Source organism: Brachyhypopomus gauderio, chromosome 13 (genome assembly GCF_052324685.1).
Source record: "Brachyhypopomus gauderio isolate BG-103 chromosome 13, BGAUD_0.2, whole genome shotgun sequence".
Lineage (NCBI taxonomy): Eukaryota > Metazoa > Chordata > Actinopteri > Gymnotiformes > Hypopomidae > Brachyhypopomus > Brachyhypopomus gauderio.
In genome coordinates, this window is record NC_135223.1 from 8,497,184 (window position 1) to 8,516,318 (window position 19,135).

The 19,135-nt window shown below is 45.6% G+C and overlaps 2 protein-coding genes across 8 annotated transcripts in view; both read right to left on the minus strand.

The window, feature by feature from the left end:
- Window positions 1-4,989, minus strand: part of ptpn6 (protein tyrosine phosphatase non-receptor type 6) — a 74,751-nt gene extending 69,762 nt beyond the window's left edge. Inside the window, exons 1-4 of one of the 3 annotated variants that reach the window (XM_076970627.1) lie at window positions 4,856-4,989; window positions 4,082-4,199; window positions 2,374-2,402; window positions 1,232-1,354 (exon numbers count right to left, since the gene is read on the minus strand). In XM_076970627.1, coding sequence (XP_076826742.1) covers window positions 1,232-1,354; window positions 2,374-2,381 — 131 coding nt within the window. In that variant the 5' untranslated portion in view covers window positions 2,382-2,402; window positions 4,082-4,199; window positions 4,856-4,989. Of the gene's footprint in view, window positions 1-1,231; window positions 1,355-2,373; window positions 2,403-3,756; window positions 3,776-4,081; window positions 4,238-4,855 lie in introns of those variants that run through there. The other 2 variants (XM_076970628.1, XM_076970629.1) reach the window with 2 other exon arrangements.
- Window positions 4,990-5,352: 363 nt separating this feature from the next.
- chd4b (chromodomain helicase DNA binding protein 4b) overlaps window positions 5,353-19,135 on the minus strand; it is a 55,770-nt gene continuing 41,987 nt past the window's right edge. For 3 of the 5 annotated variants that reach the window (XM_076970643.1, XM_076970645.1, XM_076970642.1), the window contains exons 31-40: window positions 17,767-17,911; window positions 17,443-17,599; window positions 16,660-16,760; window positions 16,301-16,568; window positions 15,899-15,946; window positions 10,925-11,062; window positions 10,074-10,182; window positions 9,681-9,813; window positions 8,113-8,308; window positions 5,353-6,489 (exon numbers count right to left, since the gene is read on the minus strand). In XM_076970643.1, coding sequence (XP_076826758.1) covers window positions 6,314-6,489; window positions 8,113-8,308; window positions 9,681-9,813; window positions 10,074-10,182; window positions 10,925-11,062; window positions 15,899-15,946; window positions 16,301-16,568; window positions 16,660-16,760; window positions 17,443-17,599; window positions 17,767-17,911 — 1,471 coding nt within the window. In that variant the 3' untranslated portion in view covers window positions 5,353-6,313. The remainder of the gene's footprint in view (window positions 6,490-8,112; window positions 8,309-9,680; window positions 9,814-10,073; window positions 10,183-10,924; window positions 11,063-15,898; window positions 15,947-16,300; window positions 16,569-16,659; window positions 16,761-17,442; window positions 17,600-17,766; window positions 17,912-19,135) is intronic. The other 2 variants (XM_076970646.1, XM_076970644.1) reach the window with 1 other exon arrangement.

A 19,135-nucleotide genomic window follows, 5' to 3' on the forward strand; every position in this document is an offset into this window, starting at 1 on the left:
GGATTTACTCTGGTAGCTAGCTTAACTACCAAGCTAGCATACATATTAAATATACGGAAATAATTGAAGGATAATCCAGTCACACAAAAGGAAAAATAATTGACTATACTGATAGGCTGAAGATGTCTGGGGCGCAAAGAGCTGCACCCAGCAGCAAACCTTTAGGCAACAAATTAAAGAGCTTCCCCAGATGACATGCTTGCCAAAAGTTTAAGGACCTATGTTGGCTCAATCTGAAATGGCGTACTTAAGTAGTAATGGCATACTTAAGTAGTACATACACCCTGTATGTAACTTAACACCCTGCACACTAGATTTCAATGCAGTACATTCAACCGTTAAAGAATGTTCTTTCAGTAACTGGGTATTCGTACAACCTCAGACATACTATGTATAAAGGTCAGTAACTAGGCTGTATCACCACAGATCCATCTATAAAGGCGGAGGGGCGGAGAATGTAAAGTGTTACCGGAGCGGAGCTCGGAGCGGTCGTTTTCTGCATGGTCCTAGCACTAGATTCGTCGCTATTTAAATATTTGCTTTTTAACCGTTAAAAAGTGGGGGGGACATGGATTCGTCACTATTTAAATATTTGGTTTTAACTGTAAAAACTGGGGGGGACCAAAACCGGCTTTTGAAAAAGTCCCCCCCCTCCCCGTCCCCGTCCCCCAAATTACACATGTGCCGGTAAATAATTCTCTATTCTCAATGAATAAATCTTTTTTACTGTTAGTGGACATATACAGCTAAGTGCTAATGTCATATACAGCTAAATGTCTTGAAATCTATCCAACATATTCGCAGACACATTTGAGTGAAGGTACACGAGCAAAATGACCAGATAGACACACATTTAAAAACAAAAACAAAACAGATGCCTTCAAAATACATGCAGTAAAGTTTAATTTCACCCACTTATCACAGTGTAATAGGCGTCATAGTCAAATATTTACTTTGACTTAGAACTGATCAATGTTCTCATGTTCTACGGGTGAGAGGTAGTTAGAGGGCTGGATGTGGGCCCCCGGCCATACGGTGCCCAGTTAGTGACCAATAGATAGTAGAGCAGTGGAAAGAACTCCATCTATCACTGCAGATGTTCACATACAGCAGTTACTGGGCTTGTCAGCACACAATGCACAGCCCATTGGACAAGCATGTTCATGGGACGTGTGTCAATTGGACGTGTGTCAATTGGACGGGTGTGCCCACACTCCACATGAAGCCTTACCTGACAGACAGCGAGAAATCACCCACATTCTTCTTGCTGGGGCGGGCCAAGAAGCTCCCATGAACACCACGATTCTTCAGAAGAGTCTCAGCATCTAACCCAGACAAGTCTCTGTGAAACCACCTAAAGACACATTTCTGTTTTATGACTCTGAACAGAACTGAAGTGGAGAAGATTCAGCTTACAGCCCATCCTTACACACGGAACACACACACACACACACACACACACACACACATTTAAACCACAATATACTCACAGACAAATGCTTGCATGCATGCACATGCGCGCACACACACACACACACACACACACACACACACACACACACACACACACACAACAAACACACGTCACATTCACACATGTACTTTTGCCTTAGTACCAAGTGCTGCATCTTTAAAAGATGAATTTCACAATATTGCCGACGTGTGACAAAAGCAATACTGAAAAAAGGAACATGAAGAAAGACAGAGATAGAAACGAACATGATCACACTAGTGATTATATAGAAACAAACATGGTGATCACACTAGTGATTATATAGAAACAAACATGGTGATCACACTAGTGATTATATAGAAACAAACATGGTAATCACACTAGTGATTATATAGAAACAAACATGGTGATCACACTAGTGATTATATAGAAACAAACATGGTGATCACACTAGTGATTATATAGAAACAAACATGATCACACTAGTGATTATATAGAAACAAACATGGTGATCACACTAGTGATTATATAGAAACGAACATGGTGATCACACTAGTGATTATATAGAAACAAACATGGTAATCACACTAGTGATTATATAGAAACAAACATGGTGATCACACTAGTGATTATATAGAAACAAACATGATCACACTAGTGATTATATAGAAACAAACATGGTGATCACACTAGTGATTATATAGAAACAAACATGATCACACTAGTGATTATATAGAAACAAACATGGTGATCACACTAGTGATTATATAGAAACAAACATGGTGATCACACTAGTGATTATATAGAAACAAACATGGTGATCACACTAGTGATTATATAGAAACGAATCAGGTTTACTGATCCAAACTGAATCTTGAAATACAAATAAAGGAAGAAGTAGCTACTGTGGAATAACTCACCGAACCATCTCGTCTCTCGTCTTCACACTCTGATCAGATGAAGGAATGAAGGAAACAAACTGTTACTTTAACATGAAACAAATAAAACAAACAACAGGCCCATCTTAAACGAGGCTACCCCGCAGCTACCCCGCAGCTCTGGCCGTCGAGGTCTTGGACACTAGCTAACTAAAAACATAACAGCACACAAGCGCTGTACTTTCTGTTTCCTGTGTCTAGACTCGTGGCTTCCTCCACCTCTACCATCGAACAGCACACTGCTCCACCCAGCTCCACCTGTTCACCACACTGCTCCACCCAGCTCCACCTGTTCACCACACTCCTCCACCCAGCTCCACCTGTCCACCACACTCCTCCACCCAGCTCCACCTGTTCTCCACACTGCTCCACCCAGCTCCACCTGTTCACCACACTCCTCCACCCAGCTCCACCTGTCCACCACACTCCTCCACCCAGCTCCACCTGTTCTCCACACTCCTCCACCCAGCTCCACCTGTTCACCACACTCCTCCACCCAGCTCCACCTGTTCTGTTCACCACACTGCTCCACCCAGGTCCACCTGTTCACCACACTCCTCCACCCAGCTCCACCTGTCCACCACACTCCTCCACCCAGCTCCACCTGTTCTCCACACTCCTCCACCCAGCTCCACCTGTTCACCACACTCCTCCACCCAGCTCCACCTGTTCTCCACTCCTCCACCCAGCTCCACCTGTTCACCACACTCCTCCACCCAGCTCCACCTGTTCTGTTCACCACACTGCTCCACCCAGGTCCACCTGTTCACCACACTCCTCCACCCAGCTCCACCTGTCCACCACACTCCTCCACCCAGCTCCACCTGTCCACCACACTCCTCCACCCAGCTCCACCTGTTCACCACACTCCTCCACCCAGCTCCACCTGTTCTCCACACTCCTCCACCCAGCTCCACCTGTTCACCACACTCCTCCACCCAGCTCCACCTGTCCACCACTCCTCCACCCAGCTCCACCTGTCCACCACACTCCTCCACCCAGCTCCACCGGTTCACCACTCCTCCACCCAGCTCCACCTGTTCACCACACTCCTCCACCCAGCTCCACCTGTTCACCACACTCCTCCACCCAGCTCCACCTGTTCACCACAGCATCTTTCAGCCACCACCTGCTTGTCCTGCTGCTGCCCATAAATCCCAGCCGTGTCTTTCTTGGTTTGTCCCTCACCCATGTAAACTCTCTCTCTCTCTCTCCCCCATCTCTCTTTCTATCTCTTCCTCCATCTCTCCCTCCTGCTCTCTCCCACCCTCACTCTCTACCTCTTGCTTTCTCTCTCCCTCCCTCTCCTTCCCCTCCCTTTCTCCTTTGCCCTACCTCTATCAGATGAAACATAAAAACACTCACTGCATCAGCTCTTTGAGAACGAGCCGTGGTCGTCTTCACGCTCTATATATGCGCCACGCGGGGATGCCTGTCCCTCCCTCCCTCCCTCCCTCTTCCTTCCCTTTTAGTGTTTTTGTCACATTACTGTGAAAGCAAGAACAACTAGCAGCTGTCAAACCCCGAGCTGTGCTCCACACCTCTCAGTCACACCAGACTGCTGCTCCACGTCTGCTGCAGACCGACAGACTCAACACAGACATTTGTGTTGTGGCGAGAGAGAGCTGGAGAGAGACACACACTCACGGTGCTGGTGCAAAACAAGTAACCGATAGTGAGGGTTAATTACCGTTAGGGAGTGGGTGCGTCCACACTGTCACTACTCTGCTGTTCTCTTTCACTCTCTGTCCATTTTCTCTGTCTTTGTCTCTTTGTCCCTTTTAGTTTCTCTGCTGTCTGGGTTGCGCCTGAAAGAACACAAAGTTCAAGTCTAAATTCCACTTCCTTCTTTTGCCCTACAGCAGAACAGGTTTCATGTCTTCTGTAGCGTGTACACACATGGCGCCCCACCGCTCACACAGAAAACGTTCAGCATTACAACATGTGTTAGGAAAATGTGGAGGTACTGTTCTTTCCATTACTACTGCTTTTTATTACACAATACACACAAGACTTCAAATCCCACAATGCAAAGGGACTTGCAATTTCTATTAAGTAAATGAAGAGAGAAATGACCAAGTCATTGGCACCACATGGAATTCAATGTCACAGAAATACATTTCTACAGACAGGAAAAGTGTAATGTGTCATGATAAATGGTTGATGTTGATCTCTGTATACTCTAGTTATTTGCATTAAGTCTCCAAATGTAAAGATATTTGAATTGCAAATAACTGGTCACTAACCCAGACCCAGTCTAACTCATTTGAATAATCAAAATAGATATCATGTCCATGCACCAGTGACATAAACACACTGGGTGTGTGTGTGAGGAACTGTCATAGAAACAAAGACCCAAAAAGATAGTTGACTCAGTGGAAGTGTGCGTGTCATATTAAAGAGAAATACAGTTATGATCAGGAACTGAATACATGAAGAGGGGAAGACGGCTGCAGGTACTCACCCATCCACAAACTTTACACGCTGCAGGTACTCACCCATCCACAAACTTTACACGCTGCAGGTGTTCTTCCACCTATTGTAGAGGCACAGCCTACATAAACGGGGACCGGGTGGACGTTGCTGTGAACACTGATGGCCAGAACAGTCTTGGACTCACTCGTCTGGTCTGTGTGACCAAATGATGGTGTGATAACGTATCTGATGATGGGATTATGCTACCCCACCCTGTAATTTTCCTAAATTGCTGTTTTGTCTGAGGTCCAGATCCTCTTCCCCCCCCCCTCCCGGGAATAGAGCTTACACCAACCCCCCAACTCCTTAACCCCATAACCCCTAACATCTTAACCCCTAACTCTTTAGACAGATTTAGACAGATAAACCTTAACCTTTAACCCCTAACCCTTTAACTCATTTAGTTTAACAGCCTAACCCAAAACCATTAATTCATGGCAAGACTGTGAGGCAATAAATTAATGAATAAATAAAGAAATCCAGACATCATTTTGTTACCTTTTTATTGTATGTAGGTCTCAAAAAACAGAAAGAATATAAACAATACGTTTATATATATATATGTATATAAACAACAACAGGGTAACAACAATAATTACAAAGTGAGCTAAACAAACAAATTTAAACTGTAAAAGTGGGCAGCCTTGGCTTCAGGTACTTTACTGACATCATCCAAGGAACCAATCATTAATGAGGAAGGGAAGACAGGGGTGGGACTTGTTAGGTCAAGAATAATGAAAAGGAAACAAGCTTTTTACCTGCCGTCTCGGGAGATCAAGTGTTTGTACAAGAAGTTAATTTACATCATGATTTGTGTTTGGATTCAGACATCCAAACACAAGACTCAGCAGCTACAAACCGTGTCTTGAAATATCTCTACAGCACTACAATGTCTATGAGACGCTCAGGGTCAGGGTCAAGGTCAAGGTCAGGGACAGGGCCACGGTCAGGGTCAAGGTCAAGGTCAGGGACAGGGTGATGTGCTCCATGGCAGAAGGGAGCGTTGTGCCTGTACAAACAGGAACAAGCAGTCAGACTAGCAGGAGAGCATCAGGAGGAGGGTCAGGGTTCAGGGTTCAGGGTTCAGGGTTAGGGTTCAGGGTTAGGAGGTGGTGATGAAGAAAGATGATCAACCTCATGAAGCTATTGACCCTCAGCAGGGCAGACACATTAGAAGAGCCCACACAGGACACAGTGATGCTGGCAGCGCTCAGCAGGGGGCACTAGAGACACCGCAAAGTCTGGAGTTGGCAAGGAAGTGTTACCAAGGAAGTGTTAGCAAGGAAGTGTTAGCAAGGGACACTACATTACAGTGGAAGATGTCCTCTCTGTCCCTCCACCACGGTGATGTCCATATTGTCCAGGCTGCGTGCCAGGACGTGACTGGGGGACACTAGTCTGAATGAGGAACGGGAACGCGAGGTAGGGGTTAAAGGTTAACAGAGGGTCAGCGGGGTGCCTGCGTTGGAGTGACCTCTGGCCCACGACTAGCCAATCGGCTTAGGATGCTCCGCTCTGACATCTGCAGGCGTACGGCGACTGGTGGTATCCGGGCAATGGTTGCTGGGAGACGAGTAACATCAGCCTTCATGTCACTGAGCAGCTCTTCCAGTTGTTTAAGAACTGACACACACACACACACACGCACGCACGCACGCATACATACACACACACACACACACACAGACACACACGTATACACACACACACACACACACACACAGACACACACGTATACACACACACACACACGCACGCACGCACGCATACACACACACACACACACACACAGACACACACGTATACACACACACACACACGCACGCACGCGCGCGCACACACACACACACACACACAGAGACACACACGCATACACACACACACACGCACACACACACAGACACACACGCATACACACACACACACACACACACGCACGCACGCACGCATACACACACACACACACACACACAGAGACACACATGCATACACACACACACACACACGCACGCACGCGCGCGCACACACACACACACACACACACACAGACACACACGCATACACACACACACACACACACGCACGCACGCACGCATACACACACACACACACACACACACACACAGAGACACACATGCATACACACACACACACACACACACACACGCACGCACGCGCGCACACACACACACACACACAGAGACACACACGCATACACACACACACACACACGCACGCACGCACGCACGCATACACACACACACACACAGAGACACACATGCATACACACACACACACACACACACGCACACACACACACACGCATACACACACACACACACACAGAAACAGAAAGAAAGTGAAACAGTGAGAGTGAGAGTGTAACACAATATAATTTTTTATTGTGTAGTGTTGGGTAAGGTTGTGTAGTGTTGTGTTAGAGGTATAACTGCAGAGTTGTGTAGTGTTGGGTAAGGTTGTGTAGTGTAGTGTTGGGTAAGGTTGTGTAGTGTTGTATTAGAGGTATAACTGCAGAGTTGTGTAGTGTTGGGTAAGGTTGTGTAGTGTAGTGTTGGGTAAGGTTGTGTACTGTTGTGTTAGAGGTATAACTGCAGAGTTGTGTAGTCTTGTGTAGAGTTGTGTAGTGTTGTAATAGAGGTATAACTGTAGAGTTGTGTAGTCTTGTGTAGAGTTGTGTACTGTTGTGTTAGAGGTATAACTGCAGAGTTGTGTAAGCTTGTGTAGAGTTGTGTAGTGTTGTAATAGAGGTATAACTGTAGAGTTGTGTAGTCTTGTGTAGAGTTGTGTACCGTTGTGTTAGAGGTATAACTGCAGAGTTGTGTAAGCTTGTGTAGAGTCGTGTAGTGTTGTATTAGAGGTATAACTGCAGAGTTGTGTAGTGTTGTATTAGAGGTATAACTGCAGAGTTGTGTAGTGTTGTATTAGAGGTATAACTGTAGAGTTGTGTAGTCTTGTATAGTGTTGTGAACTGTTGTGTTAGAGGTATAACTGCAGAGTTGTGTAGTATTGTGTAGAGTTGTGTACTGTTGTGTTAGAGGTATAACTGCAGAGTTGTGTAGTGTTAGGTAAGGTTGTGAACTGTTGTGTTAGAGGTATAACTGCAGAGTTGTGTAGTGTTGTGTAGTGTTGTGTTAGAGGTATAACTGCAGAGTTGTGTAGTGTTGTGTTAGAGGTATAACTGCAGAGTTGTGTAGTGTTGTGTAGTGTTGGGTAATGTGTGCCTACCTTTGTGCAGCACTGCGTTGGCAGGCTTGTTTCCTGACATGGACTCCTTGCTGAGGTGCTGATGGGATTCAGCCAGACACTCCACCTCACTGAAGCGAGTGTTCAGGGCCATGGACGGGTGTGAGGGTTCCTCCGTCATGTTGAGATAGGCCGCCCTCCTCAACTGTTCCTCGATCACCAACGCCTGTTCCAACAGCTAGGTGGCGACAGAGAGCCATTCAATGAAGAGGTGATGAATGCTGGTGTCAAGAGCCTCAAATGAAGGTGGATAAGCAGCACATGTTTGTAAGAGAAAGCATGTTTACCTCTGTGTGTGTGTGTGTGTGTGTGTGTGTGTGTGTGTGTATGTGGGTGGGAAAGAAAGGTGTGTGAGGTGAGTGAGGCGTGGGAGATGAGTTAGGTGAGTGAGATGAGTGAGGTGTGTGAGGTGTGTGAGTGAGGTGTGTGAGGTGTGTGAAGTGTGTGAGGCGAGTGAGGTGTGTGAGGTGTGTGAGATGAGTGAGGTGTGTGAGGTGTGTGAGGCGAGTGAGGTGTGTGAGGTGTGTGAGGCGAGTGAGGTGAGTGAGGTGTGTGAGGTGAGTGAGGTTACTTTTTAATGGCCTTAATTTTGTCCAACTGAATTTACTACATTTTAATACTTTTTACAACCCCGCGGACACCCTGATGAGGTGTGTGAGGTGTGTGAGGTGAGTGAGGTGTGTGAGGTGAGTGAGGTGTGTGAGGTGTGTGAGGTGAGTGAGGTGTGTGAGATGAGTGAGGTGTGTGAGATGAGTGAGGTGTGTGAGGTGTGTGAGGTGAGTGAGGTGTGTGAGGTGAGTGAGGTGTGTGAGATGAGTGAGGTGTGTGAGGTGAGTGAGGTGTGTGAGATGAGTGAGGAGAGTGAGGTGTGTGAGGTGAGTGAGGTGTGTGAGATGAGTGAGGTGTGTGAGATGAGTGAGGTGTGTGAGGTGTGTGAGGTGAGTGAGGTGTGTGAGGTGAGTGAGGTGTGTGAGGTGTGTGAGGTGAGTGAGGTGTGTGAGATGAGTGAGGTGTGTGAGGTGAGTGAGGTGTGTGAGGTGTGTGAGATGAGTGAGGAGAGTGAGATGAGTGAGGTGAGTGAGGTGTGTGAGGTGTGTGAGATGAGTGAGGTGAGTGAGGTGTGTGAGATGAGTGAGGTGAGTGAGGTGTGTGAGGTGAGTGAGGTGTGTGAGATGAGTGAGGTGTGTGAGATGAGTGAGGTGTGTGAGGTGAGTGAGGTGAATGAGGTGAGTGAGGTGTGAGGTGCCTGAGGTGTGTGAGGTGAGTGAGATGTATGAGTCGTGTGAGGTAAGTGAGGTGAGTGAGGTGAATGAGGTGAGTGAGGTGTGTGAGGTAAGTGAGGTGTGTGAGGTAAGTGAGGTGAGTGAGGTGAATGAGGTGTGTGAGGTGAGTGAGGTGGGAGGTGCATGAGGTGTGTGAGGTGTGTGAGATGAGTGAGGTGAGTGAGGTGAGTGAGTCGTGTGAGGTGTGTGAGGTGAGTGAAGTGTGTGAGATGAGTGAGGTGTGTGAGGTGAGTGAGTCGTGTGAGGTGTGTGATGTACGTTTGATACCTTAAACCTCCGAGCAAGGAACTTGTTTTTGATCTCCAGGAAGTTCCCGCGACTCATCTCTCCTTTGAAGGGCTGGTTCAGGATGGCAAATCGTGGGTCAGTTTGAACATCCTGCCAACGAGCATAACCATGTCTGACAGCACAGAAGGTCAAGGGTTATAACTGCCCTTACTGCCATGGACGGAAAGACCAAATACTGGGGTACATACACTGTTCTGCAGTGCTGTGGGAGTTTGCAGTGGGACAATGTGGGACATTGCAGTGGGACATTGCAGTGACAGTGCAGTGAGACAGTGCTGTGGGACAGTGCAGTGAGACAGTGGGGGACAGTGCAGTGAGACAGTGCAGTTGGAGCTCACACTGTCTAGGTTTGAGACAGTGTACTAAGGATACTGTATGATTCCAGCCAGGAGCCAGTAGTCATGGCGACGATGCCAGATCTCATAGGTTTTCTTGGTGACAGTGGCTGCTCTCTCCTCATTCTGCCATAGAGAATGTAGCTCTGTACAGACAAAACAAGAGGTACAGTCACCCACACACTCACACACACACACACACACTCACACACTCACACTCACACACACTCTCACACTCACTCTCACTCTCACACTCACACACACACACACACACACACACACACACACACACACACACACACACACACACACACACACACACACACTCACACTCACACACACTCTCACACTCACTCTCACTCTCACACTCACACACACACACACACACACACACACACACACACACACACACACACACACACACACACACACACACTCACACACACACTCACACTCACACTCACACACACTCTCACACACACTCTCACACACACTCACACACACACACACACACACACACACACACACACACACACACACACACACACACACACACACACACACTCACACACACACACACACACACACTCACACTCACACTCACACACACTCTCACACACACACACACACACACTCACACACACTCACACTCACACTCACACACACTCTCACACACACACACACACACACTCACACACACACACACACACACTCACACACACACACACACACACACACACACACACACACACACACACACACACACACACTCACACACACACACACACACACTCACACTCACACTCACACACACTCTCACACACACTCTCACACACACACACACACACACACACTCACACACACACACACACACACACACACACACACCTGTGAAGCCACCGTCAGCGATGTTGAACATGAAGCGCTGCTTGACTGCTCTCTTCTTCTCCTCACTCTCCCCATCGTCTCCATTCTGTAACCTGCTCTCCTCCGCCTTCACACCATCTTTCTCCTCCTTCAGATCTACTGGACATATGAGGAGACAGAGAGAGAGGGGGAGAGGGAGAGGGAGAGAGAGGGAGGGAGAAGGAGAGAGAGATGGAGAGGGGGAGAGAGAGGGCGGAAGAGGGAGAGATAGTTTGACGTGCAAGATTTACTGAGTTAGAGATATGTGTGCTATTACGTTTCTGTGCATTCATACATATGCTTGCATGTATGTGTGTCGTGGAGGTGTGTAGCGAGGATGTAGGTGTAGGTAAGGGTGTGTGTAAGGGTGTAGGGTGGATGTTGGTGTGTATAAGGGTGTAGGGTGGATGTAGGTGTAGGTAAGGGTGTGTATAAGGGTGTAGGGTGGATGTTGGTGTAGGTAAGGCTGTGTATAAGGGTGTAGGGTGGATGTTGGTGTAGGTAAGGGTGTGTATAAGGGTGTAGGGTGGATGTAGGTGTAGGTAAGGGTGTGTATAAGGGTGTAGGGTGGATGTTGGTGTAGGTAAGGCTGTGTATAAGGGTGTAGGGTGGATGTTGGTGTAGGTAAGGGTGTGTATAAGGGTGTAGGGTGGATGTAGGTGTAGGTAAGGGTGTGTATAAGGGTGTAGGGTGGATGTTGGTGTGTGTAAGGGTATAGGGTGGATGTTGGTGTAGGTAAGGGTGTGTATAAGGGTGTAGGCTGGATGTAGGTGTAGGTAAGGCTGTGTGTAAGGGTGTAGGCTGGATGTAGGTGTAGGTAAGGGTGTGTGAAAGGGTGTAGGGTGGATGTTGGTGTAGGTAAGGCTGTGTGTAAGGGTGTAGGGTGGATGTAGGTGTAGGTAAGGATGTCTGTAAGGGTGTAGGGTGGATGTGGGTGTAGGTAAGGCTGTGTGTAAGGGTGTAGGGTGGATGTGGGTGTAGGTAGTAGTGTGTAAGGGTGTAGTAGGGGTGTCACAATTTCGATATTTAATCGAAATCGATCGAAATTGTCACGATCTCAAGCCTCGAAGTCAAAAAGAGGATCGACGAACCCTCCCTCTAAGGTACGCAAGCATACACGCTACGCAAAGTAAGCTAGGTTTATATTTGACGCGTCGCGAGTGGCACGAGGTTCCATGCGCCGAAAATGACAATCACGGTGGCTCCTCCTGTGCGCTAGAGCCTCGCGTACTGGCGATTCACGAGGTCGTGCACCTCTCAAAATTTGTAACTTCGCGCGTGCCGCACTTCAGTGCAATGAACCAAGTCATGTTTGCTGGGCTCATACACCTTTACAAGGTGGAATTAAAGCACTTGTACGTCACTTTCATGGTCCATTTCAATAATTCCCAGCCCGTTAAAACTAATTAAGTTAAATATTTATACATATACTCGTAAGGATTCTAAATAATTTGTTTTTTCATCACATTATTTAATGGTTGTTTATTTTCAAAATGCCCAACGTCTTCACGACAGCTATTTGTTGTGAAACGAAGTAGTTACAATTTCAAGCATTTTTAAGTACTTTAACCTAAATTCTAACACTTTTCAAATCTGGAACACAATGCAACATTAAAATTTGTCAGGTAAATGTTCCTTCCCCTGTTTTTGAGGGGTGTTTCTTTGTACTACCACATATCGTTTCGGGAGAACACTGCAAAGAATGTGACGCGCCAAGTATAAACGCCTCTGCCGTTCGCGCAAGGTGTGTGGAGTCACGCGCTACGGTCACTCGCGAAAGTATAAGGTTGTTACAACTGAAGTGTTGCCCTTCATGTATGAAGTGATTAGTGATGGCAAAAGTGTGGCTTTTGGGTGATCGAATCAAATAAACCAATTGAATTGGAAAATGATTCGATCTTGTGAAACGTTCGAATCATCACATGACATCTAGTGGGCAGAAAGAGAAGTAATTAAAAATGACATGAAATATTCTCCCATAGCATTTTGTGTCCCTAAAAAAATTTTTGTCATAAAAACATATAATTTTGCAGAGAACAGGGTTGTTTTAATGATTTCATTAAGATGTATTTTTCATTATGATACACTGTTAGTCAGTGGATTGATATAACTGACATTATTCATTTTACATTGCAAAGTAGGGAAATGCTTGTGTGATCCTTCTTTTAATAAACATTACAAGTAATCAGTAAACATTCTGATCTCCAGAGGTGGGGACTCGAGTCACATGACTTGGACTCGAGTCAGACTCGAGTCATTAATATTAAGACTTTTGACTTGACTTGAAAAAATATTCAGAGACTTAGACTTGACTTGGACTTTTACACCAATAACTTGGGACTTGAATTGGACTTGAACCTGTTTACTTGCAAAGACTTGATTTTTTTAACCCCAAATCTAAATTTTAAAACGCATATTAATATTTATAAAGTGCGCCCCATTAATTTCATTTCCGTCCTTCTGACGCAGACCGGCGTTACACCAGATTCTGTGACCGTCGAGTTTTGTGACCACAGGGGGCGCTATTTCACAGTTTCTGTTCAGAGGCACAAACGCTTTACGAATGCTACGTAAACTACGCTGATGCACTTTCTTTACTCGTTTTGTTGGTGTCCACGAGCCAAAATATGACAGATGTTTATATTTACATTTATCGTCTCTTAATTACATAAATGTACTTAAACAAGATTTACCATTCCCTCACCATTGCAGCCAACAAAGAAATCAAGAATGGGATGTACAGGTGAGCCTTTTTAACTGGGGTCACCAATTCTGACGGCAGCCATCAGAATATGTGACCCCACTGAATCTCCAGGTAACAATAGTACACCGTGACCCCACAATAACAGAAAACAATGAAAAAATAACCCTAACCTTTTATTAGTCTATATTTAAACATTTTATCCAAATGTTTAGAATAACCATTCGTAATGACAGCATCTTGCTTACGATGAAGCTTGCTATTTTCGTGTAAAATGATGTAACGAAACATTCTTGTTTAAGTACATTTATGTAATTAAGAGAAGATAAAATGTAAATGATCTGTCATCTTTTGGCTGGCGGACACCAACAAAACGAGTAAAGAAACGCATCAGCGTAGCATTCGTAAAGCGTTGGTGCCTGTAAAAAAAAAGACTCGAAAGGACTTGAAATTCCAAGTTTCAGACTTGGGACTTGACTTGACTGTTGCCTGTCTTGACTCGAGACTTGACTTGAGTTGACTGTCTTTGCTTGAGACTTGACTCGGGACTTGAGGATAAAGACTTGGACTTTCTTGAGACTTGCAAAACACTGACTTGGTCCCACCTCTGCTGATCTCAGACCAGCTGCTTGAACTTAAGTGCGGACTAAAACGCGTGAAAAGATTCGAAACATATCGAAACTGCGTAACATAACGAATCCCGTTTTTGGACGGGACTTTCCCATTTTGATACGGACCTCGAAACAGTGTTTCGGAAGACCGTGATTCAAATGAATCGATTCAGTTCGATTCCGCGTTTCGAACATTACTAGAAGACACTAAAGAAATTGTTTTTTAAGATATTTTGTAGGACAGAGTTTAGTTTGTTAAGGCTCTATTTCAGGGGTGTCAAACTCATTTTCACCATGGGCCACATCAGCATCGTTACCCACAGGGCCATATGTAACTTTTAAATGTACCTACTCCTTAATGTTAAATACCTCTGAATTTATTACTTATTCAAGTTACAAATATTACAGATATATTTGCGTTCATGTAAAAAAAAATGTTTGCTTGTTGCTCTGTTATAACATGAATCCTTTAAATTTGTTAGGTTATGAAACCCACATTACTCCATCAATCAACGATCAAACTATCCAAGTGAATAAAGAAAAATTGATCAAATATATCACATTTACTTTGTTCAAAGCTTGAAATATCAAGTAACTGTAAAAATAGGAATTGTGCTTCAAAAACGCTCCCTCTGAAAAAGACTGAAGTGCTGCAATTTCTTCAGCCACAACAAAGCAGCTTTTACTGCCGTTTTGTTTGTGGTTGTGAACACACTCTGTTTAATTCTTTGACAATTGGTAGTTTTTATTGATGGCTAATTTGGGCATACTTAGCTCCGTGTTTGGTCGCAAAATGCAGATGTATATTGTACTCTTTGACACCTGCCACCGCTTCATACCCGTTTTTCTCCTTGAAGCGCAAACATCGCTTTCCAATCTTCCTTGAAACACCTTCTATCTGCATCAATGTTTCTCTTCCTGGACATTTTGGGATCATTATTTGTATTTCTCAATTACACTTCACATCAATATGGAAACGCTGCAGTGTCGAGATGCCGTCACTTCGCGGGTAACATAATTGCGGGAAATATAGTTTTTGCTCACTTTTACTTCTTTTTTTTTGGACATTTGGCTTTTTAAGCTCTTGCGGGCCACATAAAATGACGCGGCGGGCCACATTTGGCCCGCGGGCCTTGAGTTTGACACCTGTGCTCTATTTGTTCTATTATTTTGTACATGACTGTTCCTGTATTTTTTAATTATTTATTTTATTTTGCACATTGCTGTTTTAATAGTGCACATTGCTGCTACAAAAAAGCCACTAGATAGCAGGTACCCTCTGTGACCTCATTTTTGTTATTATTATTTGTTTGTTTTTGTTGTTTTCCACTGAGAACAAGATTGTTACATTTATCTTAATTAAATTATTTACATTTGACCATTAGTGCCTAATGTGGTGAATTACAGAGGACTTGTATCACTTATATCAAATCCAACTTTTGAAATAAGATATTGTAAATTTAGACTAATCTAAAACTGGCGTAGGCCTCTGCTGTAAAAAAAAAAAAAAAAAAAAAAGAAAATTGAGAATCGAATCGAATTGTGACCCTAAAATCGGAAATAAATTTGAATCGAGCATTTAGAGAATCGTGACACCACTAGGGTGTAGGGTGGATGTTGGTGAGTGTGTGTGCATGTGTGTACCTTTCTTCTCCTCTCCTGCAGGACTGCTGTCCATTTTCTCTGTCTGTTCTGTAATACAGGCACAGAGAGATTTCATTTACTGAAGTATGGTGTGAGGGACAGGTGAGACAGGTGAAACAGGTGAGACAGGGGAGACAGGTGAGACAGGGGAGACAGGTGAAACAGGTGAGACAGGTGAAACAGGTGAGACAGGTAAAACAGGGGAGACAGGTGAAACAGGGGAGACAGGTGAAACAGGTGAGACAGGGGAGACAGGTAAGACAGGTGAGACAGGGGAGACAGGTGAGACAGGTGAAACAGGGGAGACAGGTAAGACAGGGGAGACAGGTGAGACAGGTGAAACAGGTGAGACAGGGGAGACAGGTGAAACAGGTGAGACAGGGGAGATAAAGACCAACTTACCTTTGGCTTTAGATGAGTCTGAAGTGCTTGTAACCTCAGAACTTTCTGCTTTGACTTCTGTTGAGGAGGTGCTCTCTTTTGGAGAGGAGGATTTCTCTTCCTTTTCTCCAAATGTGTCATTCTCCTTCTCCCCTGCTGTGTCTGGACTCCCTCCCTCCTTGTCTGAGGAGGACGCAGCCATGTCTCCCTCCACCTCCTTCACTGAGACCTCCTTCCTCTCCTTCTCTGGACTGGGCGGAGTCTCTCCATCATCAGGAATTTCAATAATCTGTCAGAGAGACACAGAACCAGAGACTTAAATTAAGATTTAATAACAGAATACACTAAAACAAAAGGAATTAATAAGTGTGTGTGTGTACCTCATCATCCTGCATGCTGGTGTGTGTCCTGTCCTGCTGTCCCTCCCCGTCCAGCCTGTCCTCTGTCTCTCTCTCAGATTCTTCTCCTTTGGACACGTCCTCTGTGTCAATCACACAGGATTTAATCACCTTGCCCATCATCAATTAGCCACACCCACAGCAGGTCAGCCACACCCACAGCAGCTGTGTGGTCCTGCTAGGCTGGACCAAGCAGAAATGTGGGCCAGGATCTACATGGAGCAGACGGAGAGCCTCTGCTCATAGTGATGGTAAAGATGATGTCTTAGAGAGAGGAACGTGAGTGTGCACCTGGTGCAGGTGTGTTGGGCTGCAAGTGTTCCACTAGATGGTGTGTGTGTGTGTGTGTGTGTGTGTGTGTGTGTGAGTGTGCACCTGGTGCAGGTGTGTTGGGCTGCGTATCTGCAGGTGTTCCACTAGATGGTGTGTGTGTGTGTGTGTGTACCTGGTGCAGGTGTGTTGGGCTGCGTATCTGCAGGTGTTCCACTAGATGGTGTGTGTGTGTGTGTGAGTGTGTGTGTGTGTGTGTGTGTGTGTGTGTGTGTGTGTGTGTGTGTGTACCTGGTGCAGGTGTGTTGGGCTGCGTATCTGCAGGTGTTCCACTAGATGGTGTGTGTGTGTGTGTGTGTGTGTGTGTGTGTGTGTGTGTGTACCTGGTGCAGGAGTGTTGGGCTGCGTATCTGCAGGTGTTCCACTAGATGGTGTGTGTGTATGTGTGTGTGTGTGTGTGTGTGTGTGTGTGTGTGTGTGTGTGTGTGTGTGTACCTGGTGCAGGAGTGTTGGGCTGCGTATCTGCAGGTGTTCCACTAGATGGCGTTTTGGGATCTTCTCCTGCAGCAACCGCAGCTGCTTTCTTGCTTTCTTCAAGCTCCTTCATCCAGGGCATGGACCACTGGCCATTTACGTGCTCAAACTCCTGCACCTGCACACCACACAGCCAATCACAAGAGCTCAAACTCCTGCACCTGCACACCACACAACCAATCACAAGAGCTCAAACTCCTGCACCTGCACACCACACAGCCAATCACAAGAGCTCAAACTACCAATCACGTGTACAGGTTCCATTATCAGCATCATCTGCTTTACCTTCTTCCGTATCAGTGACATCACACCAATCCGTGTGAGGACATGTTGCCTTGACAACCCCTCCCGAGGAACTCCGTCTGCAAACGTCTCAGCGCCATCTGCACCCGGTTCACACAGATGACGCATGAACAGAGACACATATGCTCTGATAGAGAGAGAGAGAGAGAGAGAGAGAGAGAGAGAGAGAGGAGAGGAAGAGAGAGAGGGAGAGAGAGAGAGAGGGAGAGAGGAAGAGAGAGAGAGAGGGAGAGAGAGAGAGAGAGAGAGAGAGAGAGAGAGGGAGATAGAGAGAGTGAGACAGGGCTGCTGTTTAAGTCCAACACTATTTAATATCTATATTAATGAATTGGCAAAAATATTAGAACAATCCACAGCTCCTGGTCTCACTCTGCACGACTCAGAGATCAAATTCCTGCTCTATGCAGACGACCTGGTTCTGCTGTCCCCACTGAGCAGGTCTACAGCAGAACCTGGACCTGCTGGAGCAGTACTGACAGAACCTGGACCTGCTGGAGCAGTCCTGACAGAACTGGGCCCTGGCAGTAAACCTCAAAAAGACAAGTATAGTAATATTCCAGAAAGGACCCAGATCTCAGGGATCAAAACACACATCTAGATTTAGATTAGGCTCAGAGGAAATTAGCCACTCCTCAACCTATAATTATTTAGGCATCAAAATCAGTTCTTCAGGAAGTTTTAATCAGGCAGTGAATGAACTGAGAGGTAAAGCTTACAGGGCTTTTTACGCCATAAAATGACAAATCTCAGCAGAAATTCCAATCAAAATTTGGTTAAAAATTTTTGAATGTAATTGAACCAATTGCCCTTTATGGCTGCGAGGTGTGGGGTCTGCTTACAAATCAACAATTTGACAAATGGGACAAACATCACTGATAAAAATACAAAAAAGGGCAATCAAATTCTGGACGCACCTGAAGCACAGTGACTCACACTCATACCATTAAAAAGCCCTGCAGTACCAGGAGTTGAGCAAAGAGAACAAAGATCCCCTCACTCAGCTGGTCCTGAACTACACACTAACACTCGCTAACACACAGTCACACACTAACACTCACCAGATTCAGGACCAGGAAATCAAAACCAATCTGATCAGAACCAACCAAATTACAGCTAATCTGAGAGAAACATACACAGAACACTGGGAAAATCAGACAAAATCACAAAGTAGAATGCAATGTTATCTGGCCCTAAAGAGACAGTACACTGTGACAGAGTACCTGAGCACAGTGACTGATCTGAAACTGAGAACCACCCTGACGAGGTACAGACTCAGCCAGCACAACCTGGCTATAGAGACTGGCAGGCACAGAAGATCCTGGGTGCCCCAGGAAAACAGAACTTGCCAACA